At 39.8% G+C, this 23,486-nt stretch overlaps 1 protein-coding gene across 3 annotated transcripts in view; it reads left to right on the top strand.

Moving 5' to 3' along the window:
- The window catches only part of LOC131436716 (phosphatidylinositol 3-kinase catalytic subunit type 3), a 508,878-nt gene that overhangs the window by 379,347 nt on the left and 106,045 nt on the right, over positions 1–23,486 (top strand). For all 3 annotated transcript variants that reach the window (XM_058605589.1, XM_058605588.1, XM_058605587.1), the window contains one exon: positions 23,153–23,434. In XM_058605589.1, the coding sequence (XP_058461572.1) occupies positions 23,153–23,434 (282 nt within the window). The remainder of the gene's footprint in view (positions 1–23,152; positions 23,435–23,486) is intronic.

Here is a 23,486-nt window from a genome sequence, read left to right as displayed (position 1 = left end):
ACTCTCTGTATATAAAACCTTTTGTCGTGAATACGACTTACTTCACTATGGGGTGCCTTTTCAGAATTAGCCATATGGAAGAATGGGCAGAACTTAATCCTGAATATCTCGACTTGTATTAACGCAACATAATTCTTGTACCATTTCATCAAAAATATGATCAGGAATTATGGATAATATATTGAACAGTGTGAGATAACCACAAACAACACAAAAATTAAGTTTTCTCAAACTTTGAAAACAACGTGGAAAACTCTTTACTTTTGGTTGGCTTTTTCGCGCAAGGACGACGATTTTGAGGTAGTCAGGCACATCTTCAACCGAATGCGTAAGAAGAGCAACCGTGGTCAATCGATCATTTCTATTCGTGCGTTCGATTGAAGCAGACCTCGTGGGAGTGAATCATCAACCAGCAGCGACGGAGAGTGCACCTTCTGCGTGGTTAAAACCTCAAACGCTAAGGTCGCAACTCTCATTTGCTTTTCGGTAGTTGTAACGAAAAGTTCAAGTTTCAGATGATAGTTCCGCAATATAGGTGTAGAATTCAGAGCCTGCATGCTGAAACTAGATTCTGGAACTATATTCCGGAACTAATTTCAGTTTCGAAATTGTAGTTCTAGAATTAAAACTGAATTCTGAGTCTGTTGTTGGTCCTAAATTTAGTTCTTGAACTCAGGTCCAGTTCCTTATTCCAGACTTCTTCTATTCGGTTGTTTTTTCAGAACCATAATAATACTCCTAAAGAATTATGCGAAAAATTACTTTATTGTACTCTATACAACCCATTCTGGTAGTCATGGCGAAAAATCGTCTTCAAGTTTCAGAGCTTAGTTCCGGAGTATGGGTTGAGAATTCAGAGCCTGGATCCTGTAAAAGAATTCCGGAACTGATTTCAATTTCGAAATTGTAGTTCTAGAACTAAAACCCAACTGAATTCTGAGTCTGTTCTAAGTTCTGAATTTAGTTCTTGAACTCAGATCCAGGAATTCGAACTCAACACTCTCCGTCATGAACGATTTCATAAAAGGTTCTTTTCAGAGCCACCATTATTTTATACAGGTTATTTCATAATATTGTCGCTATACAGGTTATTTCATAATATTGTCGTGAATACGACTTACTTTACTATGGGGCGCCTTTTCAAAATTTACCCTCTGAGAGAGTGATAAGTTTTTGATCATGAATATCTCTTGTTGTATCTGATGAATCAACATAATTCTTTCTACATGCCATCGGAAATATGATCACGATTTTGTGATAAAATTTTCAGTTGTGGGACATAATCTCCAAAATTCAAAATTAAACTTTTCTGAAATTTTTGGTATAAACGAGTGTCAAAGAGGATAATTCATAAGGCGCGTTTGCCTCTCTTGTATTTTTAAAGCTCGTAGCTCAGTGATCTGTGAAAGGATTTATATAATCTAACTACCAATTCAACTTTAACGTGTATAGCAACAGCATTGAAGTATTTCAATAGTACACTATTGAAAAACCTGTCTCATTTGACCCATGTCAAAACCAGCCAATCAAAACGCGTTCTGAGGAAGAGAGCAAAATATTTTCTGCTGTACAACAAATCGTTCGAGAAAAATGTTCCGAACAGTGCTTAATATCGTAGTGAGTTCCACAATTTGGTTCTTCTGAAAGGCATGAATGAATACCGTATAGCATCCTGGTAGTTTCTTTCAATGAAATGCAAATCCGAAACTAATTAATCGAAATGAAAATTCTATGGCTATTTTCATAGCCGTTAGGACCGCCTATTAGTGAAAAAGCTACAAACGAAATCACGTAAAAAGAAACCTCCTATCAAAAATTGGATCAGTTTGGATTCCATCGCCACTGCGAGCAGATGTATTGTGTGTCGTTTGCAAAAGCTAGTTTCGCTTCCGACAAGAGCGATTACATCACAGCTGCTAGTCGTTTGCATTGGTGGAAAACAACGAAAAGAGGACAACGGTGGGGAGCATCACACAAAATCAGCCGTTCGAATGGCTCTAAAAGTTTTCTCTTCGCAAATCGAAGGTAAATATCCTCAGTTAAGTGCAAATCTAGAACAGTTTGATTAGATTTGTGCACTTTTCGCTGTGTGAAATTCACAGTAATAGAGATCAAGAGAAGCATTCTTTGTTTTTGCGAAAAATGTGAAAAAGGGAATGCTTGCATAATTCATACAATCGATCAATTAATTGATATTCGGAAGTGTTAAGGAACATGTCAGTTGTTTTCGTTTTCACGACATCCAGTTATGTCTCTGACACTACCCACCCGCCTTTTTATTTGCGTTTCAGAATGTTTAATATTACTAATTTGTACTTTAGTCTAGGCGCATCGTTCAAAATTCTTGTAGTGAAAAAGGGTCAAGTTGCACAATTCACACAATCGATCAACTACCAATTCGTATTCGGAAGTATAAAGAAAGCGTGTCAGTTTTATTCGTATTCACGACATCCAGTTATGTCTCTGACATTACACACCCGTACATTTTCTTCTCCATTATTAATAAAAGCCCCTGAAACGGAATCATACTAGCTGAACGATCGTTGCTTTTGTATATATTATTGTTGTTCTGAAACAGTACATCAATGTTATTATTGTTATTCATTTTTTGGTTCGTTTCATACTTATTATGCTTTGACAAACTACGCTCCAAGACTTCAACATTTACGATAATTACGTCATTTTTGGCATCCCCTGCATCAGTTTTAATATGTTTCTTGGTTGTTCTATCTCTACTTGGGGATATTTTTTTCTTCAATGATTGTCTGATTTAGTTGTGCTTTCGGGCAGCACCTTTTGGTGTTCGTATAATGTTTTTACCATATTTAGCTTGCCTAGCAGTATCTCTTTTTGTTTGTTAGTGCACACTGTCGTTTCCCTGTGTCTTCTCTCCCGCATGTGTTCTTTACCCTGTACTAAATATAATGATCCTCTCGTACAAGGTCTCACTTTCGTGCTAAACTTTATAGGTTCTTCTTGCATGTATAGTATTCCATTTTTGTTATCTTAACTTGTGACGTATCTATTTATGAATTTCATCCCGAGAATTCCATCGAACCCCAACTCTTAGACTATGTCGAATTTTACTTTAAGATGTACTTCTCGTATTATAAACTCTTCCTCGGTTGTGCCTAGACTTATCCGCGGGATGTTTACCACCCCCGTGTACCGTATTTGCTCGTGTCCGTTTATCTTACCAGAGCCTATTTCCTCCGCACATTTTCTACTGATTAAGTTCGAACTAGCCCCTTATCGAATAAAAGTTTCTTTCTGATATATGGGTTAGCTGTAGATCTTAATTCAATTTCATATGCATTACATCAATTTCTGGTCATTACTTGTAATACCTGTCTGCCTTTCTCTTCGAGTGCGGTTTTGGTTTACTGACCCAAGATTCATCTTGGCTGCCTCTTGCTGTCTCATTTCTTGTATCATTCGATACACTCATAAATGTGTAACGTTCTGATGGCATATGCTGTAAACGACTCGAGACATTACTCTTGGGTCAACAGCATCCATCGGCTGCGAGCTCTGACCTAGTAACGGTTTTACTCATGTCACCTATACTAAGTTTCCCAAAAGTGTGTTGGTTCAGTAGTAGTAGTCAGAAGCAACCTCAACCATCAGCTTTTACAATTGTAATTGGTCTTTCAATTAGGCGCGTACATACCGTTTATTTCGCGGGAAGTTATCATTACCAGTGGTTAAAATGAGTAACAATAATGAAGCTGACTCAATTATGGACTCTATCGAGGAGGACACACTTTGAGAATCCGGTGTAGTTGAAACTGAACAAAAGTGCAATAAAAGTGAGGAAGATGCCGCTTCATCATCTTCCAAGAGGAGACGTGAGAGCTCCGCATCGCGTCCCGAAGATAATAGAAATAGTAAAAGGTTGAAACGAGATCAATCGCTCCGTTTACTCATAGCAACAAGTGGCACTCTCGATAATCACATCAGCTTTATTTTCAACGAATTATACGTGCTCCAGGATGCGGTTCCAGTGGATCAGGACCCGCCTAAGTTTAATGGCTTCGGTTTCCAGACGGGCGATCTCTGGATAGAGGCTGCTAACCTGTCGAGTCTTGACTGGCTTAAAGCGTCAATTTATAATATTTCGTTAAGGAACCCCGCTATAAACCTAACAGTGCGCGATTACTCACCCCCGGCGCCTTTACACAGATTAATGGGGGTCTTCCCCAATTGTGGGCGAAAACGACTTCTCTACGGAGAGATTCTGAGGCACATTGTAAAACTTAACCCTAACCTGAATACGCGCGGCTGGAGAATCCTAGCCCTGACCGGTAACCGCTCGGACGATCGGAGGAACATAATTCTTGGTGTCGACGATGCATCCTTCGTGGATCTGGAGTGCTGCAATTTTCAGATTTTCTACCGTATCACACTTATTCAGTTGCGGTGCAACGACAAGAAAGTTATAGGACGGACTCAAGATCAAAATATTACAAAAATGAATAATTAAATGTATAAATGCAATCTACAAAATTGAAATCAGAATGTTTGGAATTATGTACAGTGTTTGATGAACTAAATAAATGAATTTCTCTATCAAAACGAATTCTCATCTACATAGAACTTTATTTTTGCCGTGTGGTGACCGGCAGGTTAGTACCATTACCTTAAATCCTCCTCGCATTAGCCAGAGTCGGTCCGACAGAGTGACAGAACACACTTCCGTCTGTGAAACCAACCGTTCGACCATTTACCTCAAAGTGCACTCAAGAGTCGTTGTAATCGGTTTCAATAAGTCTTTGAAGCCTCGAATCATGAAATAGAAAGATGGTGGAAGGTCGTCAGCTTAAATGCTGACGCAATTAGTAACTGCTGGTTAATAGCTATTAAACGCTTAGGAATTACCCTTGCCTTCTTCTCCATTGGATCGGTAATTGTAAGGAGATTGTTTGCACATGCATCTTCCATATGTGCGGTACGAAAGTGACGGATGAAGTTGCCAGAGGCAAATCTACTCTGGAAGTATGGACATCCTGATGCGGGATCGATGTTGCAGATAGCTTTATCGCCCTGGCTTACTACCAATGACGACGCAATGTCCGTCAGTGATAGCTGCAGTTTACTGCGGTCTGCTCTAGTTGTAGGCGCCATCGTATGAACACCATACAAATTTTAGTCGTTAATCGTTAAAATAACTCTAAATACGCTCCTCTATCTGAACTCACAGACACTTGATAAATACTTCTTTGATGAATTCGCACTATATCATTATAACCTTGTCTGAACCGGATTCGTTCGGAATACGATTCGAAACCTGACAGACGCTCCCTCTTACGCCTTCGACAAGTGCCGGAAGCCACAGTGATATCTCATTGTTGCTTGTAGAATAATATTTTACCTGAGCTCGCACCTATCTGGCAGTGGGCCACAGTAGTGCACCACTTCATAGTCCAACGCTCATATAGCTATTCGCCTCCCTGTTCGTACCTGTTCTACCAAACCATAGTGCATAACTTCATGGTTGGTCTCGCTCATACAGCCATTTGCCTTCCGCTTCATACCTGTCTCTCCAAACCGTAGTTAGCAATTCGAACAACCTACATATTTTTAGTTAGCTTTTCGAACAACTTATCAGATTTTTTTTCTTAGCTATGTCCAACACTTTTTTAGTTTTTCCACCAACCGATTTAGTACAATCAACACCTGCATTTTTTTCCAAACCCAGGTGTTTCACATATGGTAGTGCCGTCCCCGCTCTGTCGAATGTAATCGACGTGAGCGTAGTACGCGGGATAGGTGATAAGATATGAACGTAGACGCAATGCCTATCCGTGCGCGATATGGATAACAGGCTGGAAGACCGCAGCATGAGGAGATATGTTTAGTAAATCAAGTTTATTGTCAATAAAACTTTTTGCACTGTATCACTACACCATATAGTGGTAAAGTGCGACATTCTATGTCTCTTGTCATCTGATTCTACTCTGGTTATCGGTTCCGTGGATAGTACATGACCTAGTGGAGGTATCGTACTAGGGCTGTACTGCAAGTCTCGAATGTCTTGATTGATCGATGACTTGCGTAATTTCTTTTGAGTTCTAATCCACGATAAAGTTACCCTCTGCTGACATGTAAATTGCGCGTACGTTCCTATCAGTCTACCATATGATGAATCATCTATGGCCCTTGTAGTGAATACATCACCTTACTTGCCTAAGACGTTCCCATCAGTCTACCATATGATGTACCATCAATGGCCCTTGTAGTGGAATACATCACCATACTTGCCTAAGACGTTCCCATCAGTCTGCGGAAGTCTGCCATATGATGTACCATCAACGGCCCTTTTAGTGGGCTTGTCAGCTAAACCGCCTTCTACGTTCTGTTCGGTCTCCCGCACGATGCGAGGCTCACTGACCAACCATAGTGCGAAACACTACGGTTTGGTTGGACAGGTACGAACAGGGAGATATAATGCCTATATGAACGAGTCCAACCATTATGTGGTACACTACGGTTTGGTTGGACAGGTACGAACAGGGAGGCATAATGGCAATATGAGCGAGTCCAACCATGATGTGGTGCACTATGGTTTGGTCGGAGGAGGTACCAGTCGTGCGATTAATGGCTATGTGAGCGGGAACAAACATAAGCTTTGGTCGAAATGGTTATTTGAGTGCAAAAAAACGTGGAACGTTACACCATAAGTTGGTTGGGACAAGAGTATATGGCCGATTGATTGGTAATACAAGCGTAGGTGTATTCTATCGTTTCGGGACGGTACACTACGTGTCATTTTCGAACGATGAGGTAAATGGTCGATCGGTTGGTTACACAGACGGAAGCGTGTTCTGACCGACTCCGGCTAACGCAAGGAGGATTTAGGTGTCTGATGAATGATATACGGCTACCACGTTATATGCGATAGCTAACGACAGTAGCAGGTACTATTATTCGTCCTGATTGGTGTACCATCAAAAACTATGGGAAGTGGTCGGCCGTCAAGGATGGGAATCTTTTGGCGAATGTGCGAATGAAACACGTTGTGGTGAAATTCGATGGCACAGGATTTCGTATCCATCTTGACACGAGAAGAGGAAAGAGGGCGGTGATTTGATAGTTACCAAAGAACGGTGTTGAACGACGGCGGCCATACCATAGTTCATACCAGATGTAACAGCTCATCACTGACTGACTGACCCGGACGAATTCTGGTTCACCAGTAATATACGCTTGTCTCAAAGGCTAAGCCATGCATGTCTAATTACAAACAGATTTAATGTGAAACTGCATAAGGCTCAGTATAACAGCTATAATCAGTGAAGCCACTTTTCGTTGAAGTCAAATCTGAAGATTTTCTTTCAAGTGTATTTATACTAGTACATTTACATAAACTTAAAGCTCTAATCCACAAAGGCTTCCAATAATTACAGATCGATGGCTAATAGAGGCATGATTACAATTACAAAAAAATATGCAGGCGATGTAACAATATTTAATTATTTTCCGTTTATATCAAGAGATATAATGCTAGATCAGGAGATTTCTGGTAAAATAATGCTAAATCCGTTGATTTCATATGATTCATCCGTAGATCCGTAGAAAAGACAGAAATTCGTAGATCTACGGATAAATCTGTAGGGTTGGCATCACTGGCTATAATTTACAAGATAATTTAACTAGTTACTTGGATAACTGGGGAAAATCTAGAGCTAATACATGCCATAATACAGGGACCTTGCGGAACCTGTGCAATTATTGAAATCTGGATAATTTTGTTGATCTTATGGTCTCGTACCGACGATGGATCTTTCAAATATCTGAACTATCAACTATTGATGGTAGTAAAGAGGACTACCATGATTGCAACTCTGGTTCGTGTGTGTTGTTTTGGCGTATGTTGTCTTTTATCGGGTGCTGGCGTTTTACACAAGCCCAGCTGCTATTACCTTGGACAAATTAGAGTGCTCTAAGCAGGCTACCCCTATGGCCGCTAATAACCTTGCATGGAATAATATTTATTGGTTTGTAATCCAGATCAAGAGGTAATTAATTCCGATAACGAACGTGACTCAATCAAATTAAATAGAACGCTATCAGCAATCAGACGATGATCCCATTCGGTTGGTGGTCGGTGCGGCGGGGTGCTGTACGTTGGGCAACCATGCGGTGCAGTTTCTTCGTTCGCGCCGGTTTCGGCGGGCGGTGTAATGTGACCTGATAATGCGTCAACTCATCGAGGTTGACTTCTGCTTAATATGACAATTTGTGTTCAGCAAAGTGAGATTGAGCGATAACAGGTCCGTGATGCCCTTAGATGTGTGGGTTGAGAGAACGAAAATCACGCTACATACATGTGTGTTTCTATTTTGTTCCTACTCTTGTTCGCGAAATTTGTGCTCGTAAACGGTGCTATTATGTACTATACTCACTCACTCGGAGTGCAGTGAGGTACCGTGAGCCCGTGCGCGTGGATGTCTACCACAACAGTGTTTATGCTATTGTATGGTTCTACTGGGGAATCCGATTAGCTTATAAAATCCTAGGCAGAGGATCACTCAGCTCGTGGATCGATAAAGGCCGCTGCTAAATGCGCGTCAGGATGTAAACTGCAGGACACATGAACACCGACAAGTTGAACGCATATTGCACATCGTATATAGGGCCTCTCCTTTTCATTTTACATATAAACGACATTTCCTTCATACTCAACAATCTGAAAGTGCTTATATATGCAGACGACATGACACATGTGTATTCTTCATGGAAATTAAAAATATCAGCGACGCTGTAATATTCCAGAACGAAATCAATCTATTCCACATTTGGTGCTGCAAAAGTCTACTCCAACTCAATGTAAAAAAATGTAACTCAATAACTTTCAGCAGGAAAAATGAAACTATATCTATAAACATACATCTGGGAAACCAACTTGTAGAAAAATGTAAAATTGTACGAGATTTAGGCGTAATCTTAGACTCCAAGCTCACTTTTGTGGAACACTACAATACCATAATCAATAAAGCAAATAGCATGCTGGGCTTTATTAAACGCTTCAATCATAACTTTCAGGACCCATACTCAATTAAATTATTATATACTACATTTGTCACACGTATTTTGGAATATTGCAGCCTAGTATGGAATCCATACAAAATTATTCACGAAGAACGCATCGAATCTATCCAAAAACAATTTCTTTTATATGCACTTCGTAAATTAAACTGGACAGCATTTCCTTTACCACCATATGAAGCACGCTGCATGCTCATCAATATTTAAACACTTAAAAAACGCCGCGACCTTGCAATGCTTTATTTTATCAGCGACATTATTTCTCAACGCATTCAATCACCTTCTTTTTTATCGCAATTTAATTTTTGTACACCTAGCCGTCAATTACGAACCAGGAAATTATTTTTAGAAAGAAACACTAGAACAAATTATGCAAAATATAGCCCAATCAATCGAATAATGTGCCTACCTGGTTCCCGTTCAAGATATTTAGACATGGATTGTATCGGTGCCGATAGGCAATCATCGATACAGGCAATCGGTGGTTGATGCACATACATAGCATACTCCACCCTGGCTTGGATATGCCTTGACGTGTGTAGGCAGTGCATCGACATTCGACCATCCGACAAAAAAGAAGGCCTCAAATAATGTGTGACTACTCCCTAAATTTAAGCATATTAATAAAGGGAGGAAAAGAAACTAACAAGGATTCCCTGAGTAGCTGCGAGCGAAACGGAAGGAGCTCAGCACGTAGAGGTGATATACATCGCGTATCTACCTGATTCCTTGTACTGGAAATTTTTTTATCTACCATAATCAGCGGAACAGTACAAGTTCAACTAGAATGTGGCTTTTACTCTCATAGAGGGTGGAAGGCCCGGCGCTGATGGTAGAAATTTTGTCCATGGAGTCGTGTTGCTTGATAGTGCAGCACTAAGTGGGAGGTAAACTCCTTCTAAAGCTAAATATCACCACAAAACCGATAGCGAACAAGTACCGTGAGAGAAAGTTGAAAAGCACTCTGAATAGAGAGTCAAAAAGTACGTCAAACTGCCTAGGGCTCAAACCCGTTGAACTCGTTAATACGAAGTAGAGTTACTGGCCTGTTGTTGACACACAGGGCATGAGCGAGACCAACCATGAAGTGACGCACTATGGTTTGGTAGGACAGGTACGAACAGAGCGGCGAATAGCTATATGAGCGCTGGACTATGAAGTGCTGCACTACTGTGGTCCACTGCCAGATAGGTGCGAGCTCGCTTTATCTCTCGGGCAACAATGAGATACCATCGTGGCTTCCAGCACTTGTCGAAGGCGTAAGAGGGAGAGTCTGTCAGGTTTCGTATCGTATTCCGAACGAATCCGATTCAGACAAGGTTATAGTGCGAATTCATCAAAGAAGTATTTATCAAGTGTGTGTGTTTAGATAGAGGAGCGTATTTTAACGATTAGCGACTAAATTTGGTGTGGTGTTTATACGATGACACCTACAACTAGAACAGACCGTAATAAGCTGCAGCGGTTACTGACGGACATTGCGTCGTCATTGGTAGTAAGCCAGGGCGATAAAGCTATATCCAACATCGATCCCGCATCAGGATTTCCATACGTCCAGAGTAGATTTGCCTTTGGCAACTTCATCCGTCACTTTCGCACCGCACATACGAAACGTGCATGTGCAAACAATCCTTACAATTACCTATCCAATGGAAAAGAAGGAGAAGATAATTCCTAAGCGTTTAATAGCTATTAACCAGCAGTTACTAATTGCGTCTGCAGTTAAGCTGACGTCCTTCCATCATCTTTCTATTTCATTCTTCGAGTGGGAATGCTTCAAAGACTTACTGAAACCGATTACAACTACTCTTGGGTGCACTTTGAACCTTGTCACAATGAAATGTCTACTCTCGAACACTGACCATCGTTTGAAAGAAATGTTGATAGATGAAATGAAAGGCAAGCTCGTCTGCTTGAAAATAGATTCTGCTGCCCGACACAATCGCCATATCTTAGACATCAATGTACAGTATGCCCTAGACGAGCAGGTGGTCATTCGTACCCGTGGTATGATCGAAATCAAAGAAAGTCAAACGGCGGCGTTCTTGAAATCAAAAGTTATGGATACTTTGGCCGACTACGAGCTTTCCTATGAGAAGATATTTTCCGTGACATGCAACAATGGGGCTAATATGGTGGCAACGGTTAGAAAATTAAACAATGATACGCACGCAATGCCTACAGAGCAGCAGGCTGATGGTAGGAACATAGATGAGCTGGATCAGTCGGATGTGATAGAGGATGATCAACAGTGTGAATGAAACGTTACTGCTGAACTGGCCAATGAACTGTCCGAAAGGATTACTCTTGTGAGATGTGCCGTGCACACCTTACAACTTCAATACTTTATGTTGTTTACAAATCCGATGAGTCTATCCGAGCCATCACTGCAGTTGCTAGAAAATGTAAGCTAGTAAGGTGCTTCAAACCCACCCAACTGGAGTAGGACACGATGGGGTGGTATATTCAAAGTGATGGAATCGTTCGTACATCAAAAAAGGTTTTTTAACCAGTTGTCCGATAATTTTCCTGAACTGCACCTTTCCAATGACTAATGATTCATTGAGCTTGAGCATTACATGATACGTTTAAGCCGTTGTACATCTGCACAAAGCAAATGCAAGAGAAGCACGTGTCGTTATCTGACTTCTATATGACATGGCTGATGGCAACGAGTGAGGCACAGAAAGTTCACGAAAACGCTTTCAGTCCTCATTCACTTCGGTCTTCGAACAATAGATTGAACGTTTTGCGCCATATGAAGATGGTCCATACGGCATTATATCTGGATCCAAGGTTCAACTATCGAGGCTCTAAAATATCCACGGCTGAGGAAAAAGATAAAATTCACCAATACATAGTCGAAACTTGGGAATATATCTGCCAATTAGGTAAAAATCCGGCTAGTACAAGTAGGGAATCGTCAGGGTCTATCGATGATTTTTATCGGTATCTTACGCAAATATTTGGTGAATCCGTGATTCTTGGTTGCGAAACCGGGTTTCTTCAGCAAGTTAAGTCTTAGTACCTAGAACCACGCCAAAAACATAACTAAAACCATTGGTTACGCCGTAAGACTACACACCCAGAGATATATGCAGTAGCAATGGTTGTACGATGATTCTGAGTAATGTATATGATACCGTGAATGCTCAGTTGAATGTCTAGTGAGACAAATATTGTCGTCTATCACTGGCTCATCGCCAGATGAAAGGGGGATATTTGATCATTTAATGAAAAGTTAGAAGTGAGTGGATACGTACAGTGAAAATGATTTGCTTCTCCGGAGCTTCATTTTCTTGGTTCATTGTACATTTCCACTCATTCGATCGATCACGAAGTGCAACTACGGCCGATCTTCTTCAGCTCAACTCATTTCTATCTTTTTCCACTCATTCGATCGATCACGAAGTGCAACTACGGGCGATCTACTTCAGCTCAACTCATTTCTTTTTTCCACCAGCGTTCGCGCTTACGCTTGGTTTCATTTTTCTACTTCTTCGATATTACTTTTATTGAAGAATTGGAACTGTGGATCAATTCGCGATTTACGACCTTGACGCTTCTCCGAATCAGTTCGCATACTTCTCTTGGGGAAAGGTCTGACATTTTCAGGTGGCTTACATCTGCAGTAGGTTCTTTACTGTTTTGTTCGGAGTTGAATCAATATGCGACAAATCCTGCCATTCTGAATTAAATTTAAAAAAATCCTTACATGGCTCGCTATAGGCGATTATAAGCCAATATATTTGGTTTCTTCTAGTTGTTGTACGATAAGTGATGGAGATGGAGTGTTCATTACTTGAATTGATAATGGTTAGAGTAGCACAAATAATCTCCAGCATAAACGTACAACAACTATGAATCTATCCAGACTTCTGCAAAAAGGTGAAGCTTCTACAGCTTTGGTTCAAGAACTATATTTCTAAAAGGGAAATTTCTACGTTTTAAAATTTTTAAACCCAGTCTTTGTTGCCTTCAACAAGATGACTAATGATTAATCCACGTGAAATGCTTCAAGCATGCATACTTGCAAATAGTGCTCTCGATGTTTCTCTCATATCGGAGATCACAACTCGGGATATTTGTTCCGTCACAGTTGGTATGACTATTGATGGCATAGAGAGGAAATATATCTATTGTTCGGCATATTTACTGCATAATCAACCTTCGCCAAGCGATGACTTCAAAAGTGTTGTATCATACTGCTGCAAAAGTTTTTTACCGCTTATAATCGGCAGTGACATTAATGCTCACCATATCATTTGGGACAGTACAGATATAAACTCGCGAGGTTCTGATATGATGGAATTTGTGAGCAGTACAAACCTGCACATAGTCAGTGCAGGAAACCATCCAACTTTTGCGAGATCTGAATGAGAGGAGGTTTTGAACGTAACTCTCTGCTCTGATAAAATTACGCATGATTTGGTGAATTTTCTCGCCTCCGATGATAATAAGTACATCTTCATTGATCATTCAAACGTTAAATTTGATATTATCACATATCGTTGCAGCATATGAAGAGGCTTGTCCACTTCGGATTATGCGAGCTACTAGAGGAACTCTTGGTGAAATGCTTTTTTATATCATTTATTTATACCCGGCTTTAACCTAGTTGCGGTCGTTCACCGGGTTGGTGGAATGCTGAACTTGCTAGTCTAAGGAAACTGTGCAGAAGAGATGGGTCGGGGCAGTCGTGTCGGCTCGAAGGAATAACAAAAATGCTCTTCGACCATCTGAGCGAAGTGGTTGGAAAAGCCTTTGTACAAATGTCTCTAGTCTCGTCTGAATGTCTGTGGGTGTCCTCAAGGTGGTGTACTATTCCCACTTTTATGGAAAGTAGTCGCTGATGGTTTGTTAAGGAAACTTAATAACCTTGAATTTCCGACTTATGGTTTTGCCGACGATTATCATATATTGATGACCGGTATAAGCATTAACACTCTCTTTAATTCAATGCAGCAAGCCCTGCTATATGTTGAGCAATGGTGTTGTCAGGTTGGTTTATCTGTAAATCCAGCAAAACATCAATGGTGCTTTTCACTCATGGTAGGATAATCACAGGAGCTCGTCCGTTACAGCTCTTCGGTTCAAAGGTTACTGTCGTTGATCAATTTAAATTCGTGATTTAAGGATTAAAAGAACTTGCACGGCTTTCGGCCAATGCAGATGAGCTTTTGGAAAATCGTGGAGACTCAATCCCAGATACATTAATTGGATCTACACAATTATTGTTAGACCAATTTTTGCATATGGGTGTCTTGAATGGTGGCAGAAAGGAGAAGTCGCGACAGTTCTGTCAAAGCTAAATCATTTCCAAAGGATGGTCCTAATGACGATGACAGGAGCATTCACGACAACTCCTACTGCTGAGAACTAACTAAAACAAGAAGCATTATCTTGTGCACACCGTCTTAAGGTTACAGGGCTTTGGAACAGTAACCCTTTAGATTAAGATACTAGCCACACTCGCTTGTGGTCTCAAATGGGTACGTGGGATGAGTATTTACTCGCTCCTAGTGACCTAACTCTCACATGCAGTTTTCCTTTCAAAACATTCAATGTGATATATGTATCTTCTTCGTGAGGAATGGTTGTTTGGAACGACAGCTCGATGAACACATAGTTTGTTATACGGACGGTTCTGTGTTGAATGGTCCTGCTGGTGTTGGTGTGTACTGTCGTGAAATGAGGCTAGAGCAGTCTCATTCACTTGGTAGATACTGTACTGTGTTCCAAGCAGAAATCTGTGCGATTCTCTGTGGAATACAATCGGCACTTCAGCAGAGAATCTGTGGTGAACGAATTTATTTTTGTTCTGACAGTCAGGCAGCCTTAAAATCACTCTGTTCGAATGATTCACGGTCGAATCTAGTGATCGCATGTCGAATTCAAATTGAAGACCTCAGCATTTCAAATGCTGTTTACTTCTTTTGGGTACCCGGCCACTCTGGTATTACTGGAAATGAATAGGTTGATGAGTTGGTTAGAGCTGGTGCAACGAATGATTTCGTTGGTCCTGAGCCAGCTTTACCACTTTCAACTAATTGGATAAAACACAAGATTCGTTCTTAGGCTGCATCCAAACATGCCAGCTACTGGCACAGCTAGCAAACTTGCGCTCAGACAAAAGCATTTTTAGATTTAAATCTGAAATTAAATATGAAGATTTCAAAGTGTCTACTGCATTTTTCCAAGCATCATTGCAGTGATCTGGTCAGAGCTCTGACTGGAAATTGCAAACTCAATTATCACATGGCTACTATTCAACGTGCTGAGTATTATTCGTGTGATTTGTGTGAATGCGATTATGGTACTTCATACCATTTGATAAGTAACTGTCCCGCATTGACGCAACTACGTATCCGGGTTTTTGGTTCTCCATACATGATTGAGTATATGTATGCGGAGCTACAATTAAAAGATATTTTCTCGTTTCGCACCCAATGTGGTAAGAAGCTATAGTCAGAAGGGTTCATCGTTCTTCCTGAAGTGAATGAATCCCTTCTGTATTCACCTTAAATAGGGTTCAGCAGATTGTGTGGCATCCTTTATGGGGTACCAAATTTACTTCTGCTCATACCTACTGCGAATCGATCTGCATTCTTCCTGGAGTGCAGAATGGTGTCGCTTTTATAAAATCTCTAAGTCCTCTCGGGGGGGTTGGAGGTTTTATTAACTGTGCATCGTTCATCAGAAAGAACGCACATAGTAACAAACCTAAAAAGGTTCTACAGCAGACTGTTCGAGACCTCGTAGAGCAGCATCTCTTAGGGATGCAGTATTTACATCTTCTTATTTGTGTTTTTGTATCGTAAATTTTCCCATCCTTTACTGACGAACGAATCAGTATATTTAATAAATTTATCCTTGTAAAATCATTCTGTTCAAACACTCAAACGAAAAGTTGATGAGTATCAAACGGTTTATTTGTCGCTTTTGTTAACGCGCAACGGTTGTTGCGTGTAGTATGCGGGAAAAAATATTTCGTGTGTCACAGTTTCTGAAGCATCTTTCCCACGATGTAATTCTTAAATTCATCGGGAAGGAACTCGGTCAACTGCTTGAAAACGTCCTTCAAATTCAGACAAGTAAGAGGCTAGGTTATACTTTTGTAAAGGTCAACAGCCTCACCGTAGCCGGGGAATCTATAAAGCAACACGGCAACAGGCATGAATTCACGATCAACGGAAAAGTATACAAGCTACGTATAACGATGGAAGACGGAGCAGTAGAACTGCAAATCTTCGATCTTCCCGAGGATGTCACCAACGAACATGTGGCTCGTTCCTTTCCGACTACGGTGAAGTCTCACGAGATTTTTCCATGCTTCTCGGGCAGTCTTTTCTTAAGTCCCGAAATTCCATCGAAAACGTTCTGTATTTGCACAACAGAAAAACGGCGCCAGCTCCATCTCTGCAAAAGTCATCTAACGCTTCTCTCCATCTCCGATGCCTTCTAGCAGCCGCAACGCACAGCAAAAAGTTGATGGTAATGAGACAGATAGCTCTCAGACTTCGGCATCCAGTCGGAGCTCACAAAGGCAACCACCTGGGAAAAAGACGAACAGGGCTTGAATTGTAAATCCTCAAACGAGCGAAGCAACAAAATAACACCCGCTGTGAACACTTTGCTTGACATAACTGAATGAGATACCTATATTAGAGAGAAACTGGATGCGTGAGAGTATATGGTACTGAGCTTTCAGTCTCAGTTAACACATGGACTAAGCAACCCATGGCAATGCAATGAAATGAAGGGTTCAATCTCGTTAGTACTGTACGAAAATGAAGAACTATGCTTCACGGCGTGCTACAAGTTGAAAAGCAAGGTCATACAGGCAATTTTGCACGGTGTTTTTTAGTGTAGGTTTACAGAAATCATTTTTGAACATAACGTTTGTGCTCTAAGACCAAATTCGAACGAATTTCAAACATATTTCAAACATTTTATAGCATAAATTTTTCATTTGAGCCCGTCTTCAAAACGATTAATCTAAGACCAAATTCAATCATATTTCAATCATTTCATAGCATTAATTTTGTCGTGAATACGACTTACTTTACTATGGGGTGCCTTTTCAAAATTTACCCTCTGAGAGAGTGATAAGTTTTTGATCGTGAATATCTATTGTTGTATCTAATGAATCAACATAATTCTTGCGACATGCCATCGGAAATATGATCACAATTTTATGACAAAATTTTCAGTTTTGTGACATAGTCTCAAATAATTCAAAATTAAACTTTTCTGAAATGTTTGGTATAAACGAGTATCAAAGAGGATAATTCATAAGGCGCGTTTGCCTTTCTCGTTTTTTTCAAGCTCATAGCTCAGTGATCTGTGAAAGGATTTATATAATCTAACTACCAATAGAATCGAAATTTTTCAATTTAAACGTGTACAGCAAAAGCATTGAAGTATTTCAATAGTACACTATTGAAAAACCTGTCTCATTTGATCCATGTCAACACCAGCCAATCAGAACGCGTTCTAAGGAAGAGAACAAAATTGCTGCTGTACAACAAATCGTCCGGGAAATATGTTCCGAAAAGTGGTGAGTATCGCAGTGAGTTCCTCAATTTGGTCCTTGTGAATGCTAGAAACGAATCCCTACAACATATTGATAGTTTCTTTCAATGAATTATGCAAATCCGAAATGAAATAATCGACATTAAAATTCTGTATGCGGCTATTTTTATAGCCGTTAGGACCGCCCATTAGTGAAAAAGCTACAAACGAAATCACATAAAAGGAAATCTCTTAACAAAAATTCAATCAGTTTGGATTCTATCGCCACTGCGAGCAGATGTGTTTTGTGTCGTCTGCACAGCTAGTTTCGCTTTCGACAAGAGCGATTACGTCACAACTGCCAGTCATTAGCATTGGGAAAAAACAACGGTGGAGAGCATTGCATAAAATCAGCCGTTCTAATGGCTCTAAAAGTTTTATAAAGAACTATTACGATTTGTTGTTCGCAAATCGTAGGGAAGTATCCTCAGTTTACTGCAAATCAAGAACAGTTTGCTTAGATTTGTGCACTTTTCGCTGTGTGAAATTCACAGTAATCGAGATCAAGTGAAGCCTTTTTTCGCGAAAAATGTTCCAGAGTTTAATGTCGTAGAGAATTACGCAATTCGAATCTTCTGAATGCTGGAAACGAATCCCTACAGCATATTGATAGTTTCTTTCAATAAATTATGCAAATCCGAAATGATATATTCGACATTAAAATTCTGTATGCGGCTATTTTTATAGCCGTTAGGACCGCCCATTAGTGAAAAGGCTACAAACGAAAACAGGTAGAAACAAGCCTCTCAACAAAACTTGAATTAGTTTGGATTGTATCGCCACTGCGAGCAGATGTGTTTTGTGTCGTCTGCACAATTAGTTTCGCTTTCGACAAGAGCGATTACGTCACAGCTGCCAGTCATTAGCATTGGTGAAAAAACAACGGTGGAGAGCATTGCACAAAATCAGCCGTTCTAATGGCTCTAAAAGTTTTCTAAAGAACTATTAGGATTTGTTGTTCGCAAATCGTAGGGAAATATCCTCAGTTTACTGCAAATCTAGAACAGTTTGGTTAGATTTGTGCACATTTCGCTGTGTGAAACTCACAGTAAACGAGATCAAGTGAAGCCTTCTTTGTTTTTGCGAAAAATGTTCCAGAGTTTAATGTCGTAGAGAATTACGCAATTTGACCTTTCTGAATGCTAGAAACGAGTCCCTTCAGCATATTGATACTTTTTTTCAATAAATTATGCAAATCTGAAATGAAATAATCAACATTAAAATTCTGAATGCGGCTATTTTTATAGCCGTTAGGACCGCCCATTAGTGAAATAGCTACAAACGAAATCAGGTAGAAACAAGCCTCTCAACAAAAAGTGAAGCCTTCTTTGTTTTTGTGAAAAATGTGCAAAGGGGAATGCTTGCATAATTCATACAATTGATCAACTAATTGATATTCGGAAGTGTTAAGGAACATGTCAGTTGTTTTCGTATTCACGACATCCAGTTATGTCTCTGACATTACCCACCCGCCTTTTTTTCATTTGAGCTCGTCTTCAAAACAATCAATTTGTTTCTTGGGAGTTTATACAGTGCATATGTTCTAGAAACACAACAACCAATGTTTTTTCAATTGATATTCATCGAAACAAAAAGTTATGAATCTAGTTTTCTCAAAGGTATCTTCAATATGAGAACTATTCATCAAATGCTAACCTCATGAAATATACTCATTAGTTGGCGCACATCTTCATGAACTAATGAACGAACGAAGCAACTCTCCTTGCTTTGGTCGTGTGGGAATAGCACAGAGGGTGAAACTATTTTGTTAATATTCGTTGCTTCAATTTGCAAGCCCTACACACGAGGAGAGGAACCTCTATTGCTCTCAAAAATCATATAAAATTTTCGCGCATTGAAAAAAGGCTAGGTGGGAGACTTCTTGCTTTACGTGGTAATAACATCACACTGTGTAACGTGTACGTTCCGTCGGATGCTTCCCGTCGTGGGGAACGAGAGAGATTCTTCAACACAACGCTTGCTTACTACTGTACACATTATTCTCGGAGGCGACTTCAACTACGTGATACGTTCAGGCGATTCAACTGAAAATAACCATAGTCCCATTCTTCAAGCCACTGTTCGGCAGATGCATTTTCGTGATGTATGGCAATCCCTCATCATCGTGAGAATGATTACACATATATCAATCATAACTCTTCATGAAGTTCATCTTTATATCAGCGTTAGCCTTCAAGCCTACAATAACAGTTCTAGTGGAAAAGTTTTAAGTGTCTGTTAAAAAAATTTGTAAAAGGCACACCGAGAATTAGATACATCAGCAATCTTCAGTAACAATTTTTTTTATCTTTGGGCCCCTCCCAAACAGAAATCCTGGGTACGGGCCTGTGCTGTTTTTTTTTTATCACAAGGCTGTCACTGCGAGAATTTGTCTTCCGATACCCGACAAAGTACACGGACAAGGTTTTTGGTCCCTCCGTCCACATCTTCTGACTACCGATTCAATCGATGAATTTCAAATACGGTGGCAGTTTTTGACTCGTCAGCGTCGCAATTTTTCTTCTTGGATGGAGTGGTGGCTCATGTATGCCAAGCCAAAGGTAAATTATTTCTTCCGTTGGAAATCGAAAGTTGTATTTCAAAATTTCTACAGCGAACAGAAATGCCTCTACGGATTGTTAAGACAGACTTACGACGGATATCAAAACAGCAACTCTTTACTTACCACAATCAACAGGCTGATGGCAGAAATGCTATCGCATCAACGACGTTTTTCGGAGATTTTTGTCAGAATGAATAAAAAGTAGGTAGCGGGAGAACCAATATCCACTTACTAGTTGGGAGAACGAGTAAGGTGAAAAACAACGATCGAGTACATAAAGAACGAAAAAGATATAATAATAAACAATTCAATCTCTATTCAAAACCATACAGTCCACCATTTCGCCGAGCTGTACGCGTGCAGCCTTGTCGATGAAGTCGAAAATGATATTCTGTTCCAATGCGTTAGAGTCATTCCCGATCAGGATCCAGAAAACGAAGCGATCATGGAAGCAATCACTACGTCGGAAATTCTGACTGCCATACGCACATGTGCATCCCGAAAATTACCCGGTCCGGATGGTTTGCCAAAGGCGTTCTTCCTATGAACATTCGACATCATTCACCGCGAGCTAAACCTGATATTAAACGAGGTTAGTCGCTCAAATTTTTCTGAATAATTCGTTGATGGAGTGATCGTGCTAGTGAAAAAACGATGGACGGGGGACACCGCAAACCCATACAGGCCTATTGTTTAGTAAACTACGAGTACAAAATTTTCTCCCGGATTTTAAAGCAGCGCATCGGGAGAGTGCTTCGGTCTCACATGGTGCTGGCCGACTCACAAAAATGTGCAAACTAAAATAAAAACACGTCTGAAAACGCGTTCAATGGGATCTAGCAGTACCTGTTTTAATCCACCCAATGGTGTAATGATGCCTTTCTCATATATCATATTGTGGTATTCTATTCAAAATTGTATATGACCACTATTTCCGGTGCTACCGGAACCGGAGACCGGAATCAGAATAGCCGGAATCGGTTTGTTTAGTTGCCTACTGATAATAGCTATCGATTTGTGTAGCTTAGAACATTTTTACGTGCTTTGTTTCGCCGGTTTAAGTGACGGTGTACAATATTGTACACACTTTACCCTATAACTCCGGAACCGGAAATCGGATCCGGGTGAAATTCAGGAATTCCGTATGGAACTGTGAAACCTTTCATTTGAATCTAAGATACTGAATTCTTGAATTTCATCCGGATCCTACTCCCGATTCCAGAGTTTTAGGAAAAAGTTTGTTAAATATTGTACACCGCCATTTAAACCGGCAAAAAAAACGTAAAAAATGCTAAACTGGACTCGAAACCGTTATTCCCAATCTAAGGGTCAAATGAAGGGTCTTATGGTCCTACCAAAAATTACTACATATTTTCGAATACAACAAAAATTTAAGTAGTCTTTTAGAGTACGATGGCAAACTCGTATAAAACATTCAAAATTTGAACAAAAACTAGTAGAGTTTGTACGTGGTGTTAGTTGGTGTACGAAGCGCCTTAGATTATACCGGTTCTCGGATTCCGATGCTGGAAGTACATTTAAAAGTGAACCCACTTCATTTTCTTTAGCATGACCTAAGCGATCAAAGCACTGTTTCATTCTGTAGGTTATACAGTTAATGCATAAATCCCTTGGTTTCTTTCAAAAATAGAAGAGAAATATTTTAAATAGAATACCACAGTATTATGTATGAGATTTCCGATTTCAAAAAGCATTGGTTTTTATTGTGAATACGACTTATTTACTATTGTCAATTAATTAAGTTTTTAGTCGTTGTAACCTGTTTTCGTGGTGGGAGAAGTGTTCTCGTTGCGTTCCAACGAGCTTTGAAGAGCAGATGGTCTGTTCAAATCTCCGATCATTTCGTCATCGTCGTTTTTGTTGTTTTTTTTTGTCACTGATGTATTAGTATTAGTGATGAGGTTAATTTTAGTGGTGTTAAAATCAATGCTAGTTTTAACTGCTTTGTCTTGTTTCCCTAGTACAAAGTTGCATAAGTACCACTCGCGCGCCATTCCAGATACCGGGGAAAAATTCCGCCATATTTCGCTTTCGATGGAAAGAACTTCACCATACTGCGACATATTTTCCCGAACGAACTTATCGCTGGCCTGCCGGGAAGGTTCTGCACGCGTACTTCCATCGAATTGGCCACCATGTACACAGGGATTTTGTATTTAATATTGTCACACTTAACGCTGTGCACCTCGTTGTTAACTGTTGTTAACTTGTTAATTGCATCACTTTCACGTGTAAACATAATGCACACACAGTTAGATGCCTTGCTGAATTGAATCTCAGTTACATTATTAGCGGCTATATGCATTCGTTCTTTAAGTAAGATTTCAATTTGATTTGCGACTGGTCTAACTTTGCAGCGCTTGAAATCAATGCAAATTTAATTTGGTCAGGTTTGGTAGGCCAAGGCTTTGTTAAATCGTATTTGCCCATTTCGTACACCTATTGTTCACTACACTGTACAGTAATTCTAACTGAATCCACTAGAAATGCCATGAACTGATGGTGATTTCACATATATGCATACATACATACACAAAAAATATTTAAATGAGACTGTGTGGATGGCAAGAGAATGACATTATCACACCACTAGGTAGATTAAGAATTGATTTTTGTGGAGACACAAAAAGTTACTATTTAGGCAACGATTGTGTTATAATCATGAATCATGATATTGAAAATGAAAGAAACAAAGAACGAGAATACTTGACCAGGAAAAAAATTTTTAGCCAAAAACCAATCTCTAGTAATTTTGTTACGCTTTTGTCTTATTAAATTTTTGGAAATGCACCCAGGTGGGAAAGCAAAAGAAGACGTAGTCCTACGTCGAATGTTTTTCCTGGATGTTTGGACTAATCCATTATTCGAATGGATGTGGATATTTTAAATATTGATCACATATAGATTCAGTTGCATTAATCTTTTTAATCCTGCTGTTTATTCCAGAAAAAACGATTTTGTACCAATCGGATAGACTTGATACGACGGTAGACAATGAAGCAAACAGTTTTTCAGCATCTAAAGGAATAATCAAGGAGGAAATATCTGCTTCATGTAATTTAGCAACATTTTTGATACAACGGGCATGCAAAAATGCTACATTAGCTAATTACCTATACTGGTATTTATCAATAGAATGCGGCGAGGAATCTGCCAGAAAACAAGATCAGAAAGTTCGCGAAATGTATTTAACAGTTTTGAAAATGTTTTTAAGACAGCTTTCATTGGGTATATATACACAGATTTATACTAATACACAAGTTATCATATTATATTTCAG

The sequence above is a fragment of the Malaya genurostris genome, chromosome 3, assembly GCF_030247185.1.
Source record: "Malaya genurostris strain Urasoe2022 chromosome 3, Malgen_1.1, whole genome shotgun sequence".
Taxonomy (NCBI): Eukaryota; Metazoa; Arthropoda; class Insecta; order Diptera; family Culicidae; genus Malaya; species Malaya genurostris.
The sequence above is the reverse complement of the archived record's forward strand: the minus strand, read 5'-3'. Positions and strand labels throughout refer to the sequence as shown.